Here is an 11671-nt window from a genome sequence, read left to right as displayed (position 1 = left end):
GCTCGATCTCCCTCTGTGAATATCAATACAATAAAATCAGTATAAACATCTATGTCTCACTATCAATAACAACAAACTCTGGACATGTTGGACACGCCTCTGCAACACGTTAGAGATTGTAAACCGCAGTTAATACTCTACAACGCCGGGTAAAAAGTACAGTTGGCCCTTTCTGACACCTAGGGGGCTCTCGGTCAGAGGTTAATTCTGGGCAGCACAGACCCATTGCGGGCACACGGCGGAGCAGTTTGCCGAGTATGTGCTCGACAAGTAACAGTCTGTCGATGCAGGACGGCTTTCAGAGTAATAATCCTTTTCAGTACAGAGACCATTTCAAGAAAATCTAATGCAAGTGTATAATTACTTCTAAAAATTAATTTCAGTTTTAAAATCTGATTTGCACGTCTAGTATCCACTATGATGCAGGGAGGGTGTGAACTTCCCACAGTGATGTAGCAGACTGGGTGGCAGAGGAAATGTCAATTTACCCGGTGGAATATGTAACATAAGGTTTAGGGTATCTGTTAACATTAACAAGGTAACAATATATTATTCCGAGGTAAGAGAAATACGTGTAATTGCTCTAAACGGCCTAATAGACTAATCCACTTAGGCTGCAGAAAATGTTACTGTTTTGTACCCTTTACAAAGCAGATTTCATTATTGAGGAAATTCTTCATTGCACACAAAAATCATTAAGACAATTGTTTTTTTTTTATTTGCGATACAGCAAAAGTACATCAGTCACTTTCAAATCAAACTTTCAGAGTAATACAGCGAGCGAGTCAGCATCGTGTTGCGACACTGAACTCACACGACTACACAAAGGAAAAGCAGGCACCAAAACAAAACAGTCGTAATTTTAGAGTTCTTCATCAGCATTTTACCTTTTTTAAATCACCAAACTAAATAAATATTTACAATTTCAAAGTTAAACCAATTTTCCAAATTTTAGTATTACAATAAAAAAAACAGCACCCTTTAAGGGATTTTCAGATTTCAAGAACGGGAACATAAAAACCTTCCATTTTCATCAGGAGCCCCTAATATTACTTAAAAACTAACATCATCCCTTGTCTATACTCATTATAAGCTGACAGGAGCTCTGATCAGGCAAGTTTAATTTCACTCACCTGAGAGGCACACTCAAAGCCTGTCATGATAAAATTACCCTTTTTCCACAATTCCAGGGAATTCCACTTCAAACTGCTCTAAAATAAATCACAGGTTTGATATGGGGTGGATATCTTGTAGACATTTTATATACACTAAATACTGTACAGATATGCCAGTCTACAATTTTAATTGTTTATTAAATTGAAACATCTCATGTATTACACAAGAGTCCGTCATTCTCGAAGATGAGAAACTAATCCCTTTAGTCCCCATCTCCACTGTGTTCTCTGCAAGCTATTAACAGTACTCCAGTGTGATCGTAATACCTCCTCCCCCCCCAAAAAAAAAACTGGCTTCAAACGCATTAAACTGATCAAAATTGGAGGCTGTAGGTTAAGAGACAAAAAGGGAATGTATTGTGAGAAACAGTCGATAATTTGGGTGTTTTTTAAGGGTCAGTTATCTGATTTAGTCAGTTATATTTTACCAGATGTTTCATAAACTGACTGTCCAGTTAATGGTTGTGAAGAAGATTCATGTAGATGGTGTTAGATAAGAAAAAAAAAAATCACAGAAGGGAAATTAGATGAAAACAAGCTGTTGAAAGTTCTGAAAGCAGCTAAAATATATATTCTGTATAATGGAATGTTTTTCTGGTGCAAAGACGACTTTTTTTGCAGTTTTCCAATGAGATTTCAATTTCTTGGAATAAACAGATTTACCCCCCACTTATCAAAGATTTTAGTTTGGGGCTGCTTTTTCCGTTTTCACCAATTTGGATGCAGTGCTGAAAGAAACCACAGAACGAGAGAGATGAAGGCAAGTAGGGGGAAGAGGAAGGGGCCGTCAGAGGGCCTGGAGGAGCCTGCGGGGGCCTGTCTGCCGGGACCCCCTCCCCCGGGGCCGTCAGTCTTCCTTCGGGCCCCCGAGAGCCTGCAGGCGCTCCAGCAGCGGGGGGTGGGAGTAGTGCCACATGGAGAACACCCAGTCCGCCACCGGGAAGCCCAGGTTGTCCTTGTTGAGCTTGATGAGGGCGGAGTAGAGCTCCGAGGCCCTGCCCATGCCGCGGGCAAAGGCGTCCGCCTGGAACTCGAACCTGCGGCTGAGGACCGTCAGGCAGAAAGACAGCAGCTGAGGGAAGAGACGAGCAGCGTCAGCCCGCTACAGATCCGAAAGCGCTGCAGCACGACCTCACAGCGGCGACGACAAAAACCATGCAGGAAAGTTCAAACGGTCTGGATACTGGTTTTTTTATGAAGTTCATTCTGAAGCATCGGTTGGTTGGGGTTTTTTTTTTTTCCCCGGTGGAACATAAGTTTACAAAATCTTTCAAGTCTTCCTTTCACTTTATGTTTTGCAATGGACAAATCTGTCTTTGAGTTTTCCTCTCCATGTCTAAAGAAACAGTACAACAACAACCAGTTCCACTAAAAAAAGGAGCAGCAGAGCAAAAGCCATGAGCATTGACTGCACTGTCCATGTTTCCAACCAATTCACTTTTAATAATAATTCTTTACACTTAGATGGGGCTTTTCTGGACACTCCACTCAAAGCGCTTTACAAGTAATGGGGATTCCCTTCCACCAGCACCAGAGTGTAGGCTAGTACTCTCATCACACATCATCTATCACTGGGTAGGAGAACAGAGTGATGAAGCCAATTCATAGAGGTTTATTATTAGGAGGCCATGCTTGGTAAAGGCCAGGGGAGGAAACTTGGCCAGGACACTAGGCTAACACCCCTATTCTGTTCAAGACATGTACAAACACAAAGGGAAACTTCAGTGAAATGAGACTGAGAGCTGATCTTATTCTACAGTTAGGAGTTAAAGTAAGTTCAGCATTCTTCTACTGCACATTAAAGTTCTAAAACTTTTCCAAACTCATCAAATTCCAGTCGTAAATAGTAACATAAAAGAGTTTAGAAAAATACAGGCGTACAGTGAATTGAGCAGGACACTGCATGCTGTCAGAACTGTAAACAACAATGGAGCAGCTGCCATGATTACCTCATTGTAGGGGGAGAAGATGAACTGGAAGATGATCATCAGGCCAATCAGGGTGGGCTGGCTGTCGTGGAACCCAAAGGCAGCGAAGAGCTCCTTACGACCAATCAGAACAGCAAAGAGGAAGAAGCACAGGAAGGAGTTCATCTGCAGCCGAGGACAGAGAGGGAGAGTAAGAACCGCAGCCTGCTGACAGGCAATCTCAAAACAGCTAACAGGATGTGACACATACTGCGCAGGATTCAGAAATATTAACTGGCTGTCTTCAGCATTTTCTTCAAGTACGATCGCCTGCATCTGAGGCTGTTATACGAGTAGTAGTATGCGGGACTCAACTGTGCGAGGATTTTTAACTAAATTGAAATCCGACACATTGCCTGCCACTGGCCAGAATGTCAATTCGGATACTTTCTTTCAAAACAAACTGAAATCATTGGAATCATTTTTTTAAATACAGAAGGGTACAAACACCTTCGTATATGAATAAAACGTTCCCAATCTAAATTGTCAAATATGTATCGGGAGCATGTAGCTCCTGGACAGACATTTCATCATCCGGCAAACCAGACAGTTCGATCCCCGCACAGGACAGCTCATTCACTCATCCTGGCCCTGTGGGGTGTCCCTCTCAGTGAGGTTACCTGGCTGATGACAATGTTCTTCACAGTGTGGCCCAGTTTCCAGTGGCCCAGCTCGTGGCCCAGCACAGCCAGAACCTCACGGTTGTTACAGCCCTGCTTCTTATTCTGGAGGAGGGGAGGAGGAAAACATGTTATAACAACTTATTCACTTCCTACCACGTCTGCAAAATGCACTTCGCTTGGAACAACACCGTCCAGGAATTAAGTGTAAAATGCCCCTGGCTGTAGGAGCCAAGGACCCCCCTACAGAGTGAGGAGCGACCAAGGGGCAGCTGCAAAGGGGTGCAGGAGGTGAATGCGAAGGAGTGAAGGGGCTTATGCCTAGAGGAAGTGACATCAGGAATAATTACAATTTAGGACAGCTGAGGCTGTTGAACTCGGATACTGTTACCCTTCCCGAACCTTCAAATAAACTCCATGTATATGGCAGATCCACATCATACCACGCATCCCGATATGAAGAATTCTGGAAAACTGGAAAACCTGCTCGCCGTTTTAATACAAGGGAGAGCCTTGTGCCACCCACAGGCCCCACGTGGTACGACGGCACATCGGGTTTGGCTCACCTTGGGCCTGGGCTTGGCCTCGGCGGCGTCGTTCTCCTCACTGGGCTCCGGCTCCGGCTCCCCGGACTTGTTCAGAGGAGAGTAGTCCTCCAGCAGGGTGTCAAAGAGCACGATGCGCTTGTTCTTGAAAAACCCGTAGAAATAGGCATTGCTGTGGGACGAGCGCTTGGACCCTGAAGGACAGAGAAACGTGGATCTGTACTCATCGGGGCAGCATCTACTGCATGTTCAAGACTGGTTACAGAACACAGGTGCACATTACAGAAAATAGGATGTGAAGCCAAGGTCACACATGACTAGATTTCACTGTAGCGGAATGTTATTTTTGCCTCTAGTTGCAACCACACATAAACCCAACTAAGCAGCTTACCTTCCACCACGTAGACTTTAGTGAGAGGAAAGCTGATTGACTTTGCCATGGCCTCAATGTCCTCCTTCAGCTCCCCTTCAGGCAGGGGGGTGAACTTGTCAAACAGTGGAGCAATGTAGTCGGCGTAGACTGTCACCAGCACCTACGATCACAAGGGGAAGCTCACACGAACCACCCGGCTCCTCGCTGTGCACTCAAAAAGCAGGTTCGAAAAGCATGCCAGATACCAGCATCTTGTGCCAAGAGACAAGAGACGCTGCGTCTGTTACTCCTTTTGAGGTTTCGTATGTCGAGAAAACACTTTTAAGCTCATATGATGTCCTGAAAAAATGTGAACAGCTCTATAGAGTGGCCCATACATTAAAGGAGTGCTGCAGGTGTGTTGCAGGACAACTAACCACATAATAGATTGACCACAGCATGCACACTTTTTCATAATCATCTTTTTCCTTTCATTATTCTCATTTTTCATGTATTGCAGATTTTGATAGCAGGACAAAATGACATGAAACAACCATCTAGCCCAGGTTTCAACTCATAGGTGCTGCCTTTCAATGTCCTTCTACACCACAATCTTTCTTCTTTACTTACTGTCTGAATCGGTGGTTCTCAGCCTTTGAAACTCGATGTCCCCCTTTCTGTTAACACAAAACTACAGCCCCCCAAACCTCAGTATATGGGCTAATAATTCTATTTAAACTTTTTTAAATGAATTAATTTCAATTGCTGTTTGTGAATTACTCTTACATCAATGAAAAATATTTTTTCAAAATAGCGAAACAGATTGAAGGTGGCATGATCCAGATTCACATCTGAACTTCAGCGTATTTAATGTACGAGTTCACCTCCAACATGATCAAAGTGAGCTCTGCTGTTGCATATTTGCCATAAGTCTTGACTTTCTCAACTCCGTGGAACAAATGTCACTTTCCACATCAAGTCTGCTGCAGTGCTTACTTTTGATCATCACAAGGGCAGAAAATCCTGCGTTGGCTACATAGGTGGATAAGAAAGGAAAATGGGATGAGGGTGTGCAAAGCTTGCTGCTGTTTTTCCGGTAGACGGGAAAGAATTTCAACCAAAACGACTCCAAACTTGACTGATGTCTGATATAACATCTCAACTGCCCACGCGTCCTCACATTGTTTACTAAACTACACTGAACTGTTCACTAACCAAATTGCAGCGTGGATCATCACAGATTATGATGTGACATTGCTAGAAAAAAGTAACTTGGCTGAATTCATAATGTCACAGCTAGAGTCGATATTATTTGTGGTCATTATGAGATTCAGTGCCTGCACGAGCTCTGCTTCTGTGTTGCTAACAGCACAGACTGAGATTACTTGGCAAGAAAATGGCGACCACAGTAAATGCAGTCTTAAGTCTTAATGAAAGTGTCAATTAACACTTTCTATTGATAAATTACTGTGACTGGATCACACTTCATTAGCAAGGTGATGTTTTGTATCCTGGTATTGTACTGTTGCCATACTTTAATATTGTCATTTAGGTTATATGTTATGAGCTCTTGATGTGCAAGACAAATTCCCTAAGGGGAAATAACCCATAATTCAAGTGACTAAAACACTAAATATCGAGAGAAGCTTAATAAGAAGGCAGGTCATACATTTCTGCTTAAAAGCCGCTGTGAAAAACACTGCCATGTAGTCAGAAACATTTAGTACCTTTTTCAAATTAGCTGTATATAAAAAGCTCCCCTGTGGGTCCTCATATGTCCCCCTTAGGGGTTGCTGCCACTGGTTGAGAAGCCCTAAATAAATGCCCTATTCCAGAGATTCCTAAATTCTCTAAATGAATAGGACAAGGAACTTCAACAGTGATGCATCCGAGTTGCATGTCTACATCAAATATCAAATTCTGTCACCACTGACAGCAGCCTTTCCTCCCTTGACTGGCTACTCTATATCCAGGAAGTACTCACACCCTTCACAGGAGGGTGCACTGAAGGGCATGTACAGGGTATAAGAAGGTCCTGCTTCCAGTCCTTACATGACAGCTGGCATGATTAGGGCACTGCCTGAGCAGTAGCAGAGAACCAGTGTCAGCTTCTGGGCAGCGAATGACACAAACCTGCTAGTCTGATCCCAGCAGTCAGATGAGCTTTGCTGCCCGAACACATACGGGGGTGGTGTTTACCAAGCAGGAGGGAGAGCAGACAACCACGTGGAACGCCCCTAGCAGGAAGCGTAGCCCTCAAGGGTTGGAATAAGACGGGATCAGAGGCGATGAGAAACTGAGCATTTGGGATCCAGGGTTTGCGACTCACCAGAGAGACAGCGAGGGTGAACAGCCAGGCGTAGATGAAGAAGTAGTCTCCGCCGATTTTGATGATGTAGAGCAGCAGGGAGGTGACGGGCAGCAGGATGCACTGCGTCACCACAAACTTCTTTACCGCGTCCTTCAGGAAGAAACCCAGTGTCTGAGAGAGAGAGAAGACAGGAGGTGAAATCAGTATCCAGCACACCTAGAGAAGATACTAGATCACTCCAGCTCTGATCCCTTTACTAAGAACCAAGAAAGGTCAAGCAAAGTCAGTGAAGGATTCTAAGAACTCCCTTTACAGTTCTAAAGCCAGCTATTATAGCTTATCCCATTCACAATCCCACATAGCTGCATAAATGCTCAAAGGGCTTGAAAAACGCCATGTAGAAGTGCTACTCGTATACTCGACTGAATTTCTCTCACAAAGGCAATAGGGGCGTTCATTATTCTATATGAAGGAATAAAGAAAAAGCTATATTGACATCTGTGGATCTCTGAAGGGTCAGCCACTGGAACCTGCAGCTACATTTCTGTCTTTCACATCTGCTTCGGTTGCGACAAGTAAGTGGTTACAGCTCAGAAAAGGCTGTTCTGCTTTTTAACATCCAATAATGCGAGGCCCGTAGTGTAGCTGGGGAGCGACATGCATGGACGGTTTAAGCCAGAGAGCTTGTGGGTGGCACAGTGGTGCAGTGGTTAGCACTGCTGTCTCACAGCGCTGGGATCTTGGGTTCCATTCCTGGGGTGCCCTCTGCCTGGAGTTTGCATGTGTGTGTGCCCTGCGATGGACTGGCATCCTGTTTGGGTCGTACCCTGTCTTGTGCCCCTTGCCTGCTGGGATAGGCTCCAGCTTCCCCGTGACCCTGTACCGGATAAAGAGGTTATAAAGTGCATGGATGCATGCTAGCGTGCCAAGGAGGCAGTACCTGCTGGTTGAAGCCGTGCTTCTCCTCGATGACAAAGGTGCTGTAAATGCTCCAGGGAAGGCCAGTGAAAGCACTGAAGAGAGTGGCCAGCAGCAGGAACATGAGGGACTGGGAAATCTGGGAGCACAGACAAGGGCTCTTACAGCATGAACTTTCGAAAAGCCTTTTTGGCTCCAAGGCAAAATCCCCCCTCTGCTCGTTTCTATTGCCCAATATCAGCGGGCTACACATCAAAAAACCTTCCAAATATTTTCAGAACAGCAAAACCAACCTTTCATTCAGAGAAAGATTGATGTAGACCACCATGGGCTACAGGGAAGTCACCTACAACACCAGTAGACTGATCCTCTGCTCACCCCCATGCATGCGACAGCAGCTTAACAATCTGCGACCTTTCTCTGATCCATGCAAGTGAGCACTGTCTTCTTCTTTTGGCATTTTGTATTTTCTCAACACGCGGTTTGGAATTGCCACTTGATTCCTCATGTCTTTGCTCTGAATCTGTGCTGCCCAGGGAGGATGAAGCCCGACAGACCCGCTCCTCTGACCTGCCCACGCATCAGAAGTAATTGACTGTTGACTACATCAGACTGTTTGATGTGCAGGAGGAACAGCACATATTACATAGTGTCTAAGTCATTGGGTGTCAACATTATTACTATCTTATTTGTTCAGGTGGACAGATTCCTTGCAGTAGTTTATCCTTATACTTACGATCATTATATAACGAGGACTGTAGTTATAGACATATGCGCTTTCTCTTGGTTTTACTACTATTTTTCTGTTAACGATCCAGAACCTTGTTACCATCGATGTAGCTGCACAAATGGTGCGTGTGGTATTTTGTCGCTCCAGGCAATAATAATTGCAAGAGTGCTGATTAATGTGAAACTGTACTTCATGGCTAAATACCAGATTGCTCGTCATTATCTTCTATCATGAAGCACTAATCAGTGGCATGGTTGCGAGATTTCACTTGGGTAGTTGCAACAGCTCCGTTTCAACTGAAATACCGCCACACCCTGAGAATTTCAGACGCTCCCTTACGGATTCTTCCCCTGGCGCCAGCCTTGCAGACAATCCAGGCTCACACCTACACTTGTGTCTGGGCCACTGAGGTCCACTGTGCTCAGAGTGAGCTGCTTTGCTGGTCAGGCCACACCGAGACCACATTAGCACTGAGCCCTGTCTTAAAGAGCACATTATTCTTGCATCACTGCTCAAAACTAGGGTGCTAATGGGGTCTCTGAGGGGGAGGAGAGAAAACTAAAAGAAGTGCTCTAAGGCTTACCTCATGTTCTGGTCCGAGTCCAGCTCGCTCAATGAGACCGCCCGATACCTTCCACAAGAAAGGAATCCCTCCTAACAGGAGAATCAGCTGTACAAACACAATGGCTGGTTTTAACTGGGGCAGAAGACAGCAGAGTACTAAAACAAAAACTACCCGATCATCAGAAGCGATTTTTTACTGCACCTGAAAGCCCTCTTTAAGTTTCTAACATCTATTATTCAAAGCAAAAGTTTTTTTTTATTTCCCCTACCAAGTTTTATAAAGGCCATTTTCTCCCCTCTCTAGGTCATTGTGCAGAGTGGCCAGTACTCTCAGCTACATGCCAGTCTCCTCCTGACACCGCAGTCCAGTGAAGCCAACAGGGAGACCACCAAGAGGGACACACTCACCGTCCCCTCTGTCTCGGAGTACAGTCCTGACCAGAAGCTGAAAGTGCTCTTGTCCAGCTGGTACAGCCGCGACTTCTCAAATGTCTCCGTGTCCATGATCCTGCCCAGTTCCATGGGCACGTGAGTGGTGGACCTGTACACCTTGCGCTGCAGGCAAAGAGACAGGGAGACTCCTTACCTCCTTCCTTTACTGTCTACAGAAGAGAAATGAGCTTGGCAGGGCATGTAAACGACAGGACACAATACATAACAGAAGTTGGGTCATCAGTGTGCAAGACAGATACATGCATGATGAAAAAATAAAGTAAAATATAACATATCAGTTCAAATTAAGCAGGTTAATAGCAATAGGAGGCTGCCTAGAGCTCTGGGTCTCTTGTCAGCAGGCCTTTATTCAGGATGACATGCTTAACTTCTTATATAACTCAATGTTCTCTGTGAAGTGTAACGTTTTATTGCACATGTTCACAAAACAATGGTAGAAAGCAAGTTTGGACCTACTATAACACCCCGCCTCTCCAGAGCCACAGATCTCACAATGAAGGACAATAAGAATACATAAAAACTGCGGGTATGTTAAACTGTTGAAAAAATATTTTCATCTCTTCTACTGTGTCATCCGTTTATGCCATATTAATCCATACCATGTTTTGGCAACTTTAAAGCCTTATCGTCAACCGTTTTACATCTGGTTGTTAATGCCTGTTGTAATGCCTGTCTGGTTGTTAATAAACCTGAAATGTCCAAATTTTAACGTTTATCGGCTCCCGGAAAACAAATTAACCTTGTTTCTCTTTAAAGACGTGTGATTTTAGTAAAATCACAGCCAATATTCATTCATTTTGTGGACGCGTTTCATGGTAGATTTAAATACGATCTATGTAATCGATCTAGGTTGCACAATGAAGAGGGTAAAACAAGACGGAGAATTTCTCAGTAATAATACCAAATGAGTCTTTGTCTGCCTCGAACATGGGAATAGGCATCTTGGGAAGCAGAAAACAATAAGAGGGACCCATTAGCAATGCCGTGTATTCACTAGAGGAATTTTTTTCGAATAAAAATGCTAGGGCATGGATGTACATGGTGGTTAATTCCTGATATTAGGTTTCGTTTCTCTGTCGTAGTGCTAGAAACAAAACGTGGCTCTTGCGCTCGTAAGAGTTGCTCTCAAAGCTGCTATTTTTTTTCAGTAGTCGATGTTTTTTGCATTAGGTAAATCGGCGTTACACATCACTTAGAAAGGCAGAATGTGTGTAGCTCACCTGTCTGTACGCGAGATAGGCCTCCCATAAATAGACTGTCCACGAGAAGAGTAGAACCGAGTAGAAGATCTTATTTTCTACCGAAAGTTCATATACAAATTGCAGCATTTTGTTCTCCTTACTCAGACCAGTTTTCGGTACCTTTACTTCCAGATCTCATGAAAGGGTTTCAAACTCAAAAGCAATCGTCGACTTAGCATTAACCACTGTCGGAAGATTTTATGGAGCACTCGTTGTTTCAGATGGAAACGTCTGCTTTGAGCTTTCACTGCCGTGCTGATATTTGTAAGTAATGACAACTCATGCTAGGCTCGCTTTCCCATTCATGTTAAAACCGTCTGAGTAACACCCATTTTCGCTCCCCTCACGATGTCTGCGCCGTGAGCTCCAATCACTTCAGTTCCGAGCCGATGTGTTCCGACGGTAACATTTTTTTTCCAGATCACGTTTTAAATGCATAAGAATCCATCTTCTCTGCATTTTCAACCCTTCCGAACTACAATGTTTAATTTCACCAACAGTTCTTATACCACTTTATATTTTATATCTGATTTTTTTAATGTAATTTTGTTATGTGTTTTACTAGGTAAACCGGCAATAGCAAACTGAAAAAAAAAATATGTACAGAATTCAAGTTCCACGGTCATGTTGCAACATAATAACATTCATTAATGACTTTTGTGATTTACACATATATGGTACAAAGCAAGAAAAAGTTGAACAATTCATAGACGAAAACTGAGAAGGAAACCATTTTATTAGCGCAATATCTTCATGCTTCTCACGGAATTGTGGTGGTAATGACTGCTCGCTCTC

General features: G+C 43.9%; 1 protein-coding gene across 1 annotated transcript; it reads right to left on the bottom strand.

Moving 5' to 3' along the window:
- Positions 1-692: 692 nt before the first annotated feature.
- zmpste24 (zinc metallopeptidase, STE24 homolog) lies at positions 693-11234 on the bottom strand. The gene is made up of 10 exons (XM_006631282.3): positions 10856-11234; positions 9591-9737; positions 9202-9288; positions 7911-8027; positions 6989-7141; positions 4699-4840; positions 4329-4501; positions 3763-3867; positions 3125-3268; positions 693-2247 (listed from the first exon to the last, which is right to left on the bottom strand). The coding sequence occupies exons 1-10, from the start codon at positions 10961-10963 to the stop codon at positions 2023-2025; spliced, it is 1401 nt and encodes a 466-aa protein (XP_006631345.1). The 5' UTR covers positions 10964-11234; the 3' UTR covers positions 693-2022.
- Positions 11235-11671: the final 437 nt, after the last annotated feature.

Source organism: Lepisosteus oculatus, chromosome 11 (assembly GCF_040954835.1).
Source record: "Lepisosteus oculatus isolate fLepOcu1 chromosome 11, fLepOcu1.hap2, whole genome shotgun sequence".
NCBI lineage: Eukaryota > Metazoa > Chordata > Actinopteri > Semionotiformes > Lepisosteidae > Lepisosteus > Lepisosteus oculatus.
Note: the sequence above shows the minus strand (reverse complement) of the source record. Positions and strands in the feature narration are given on the sequence as shown.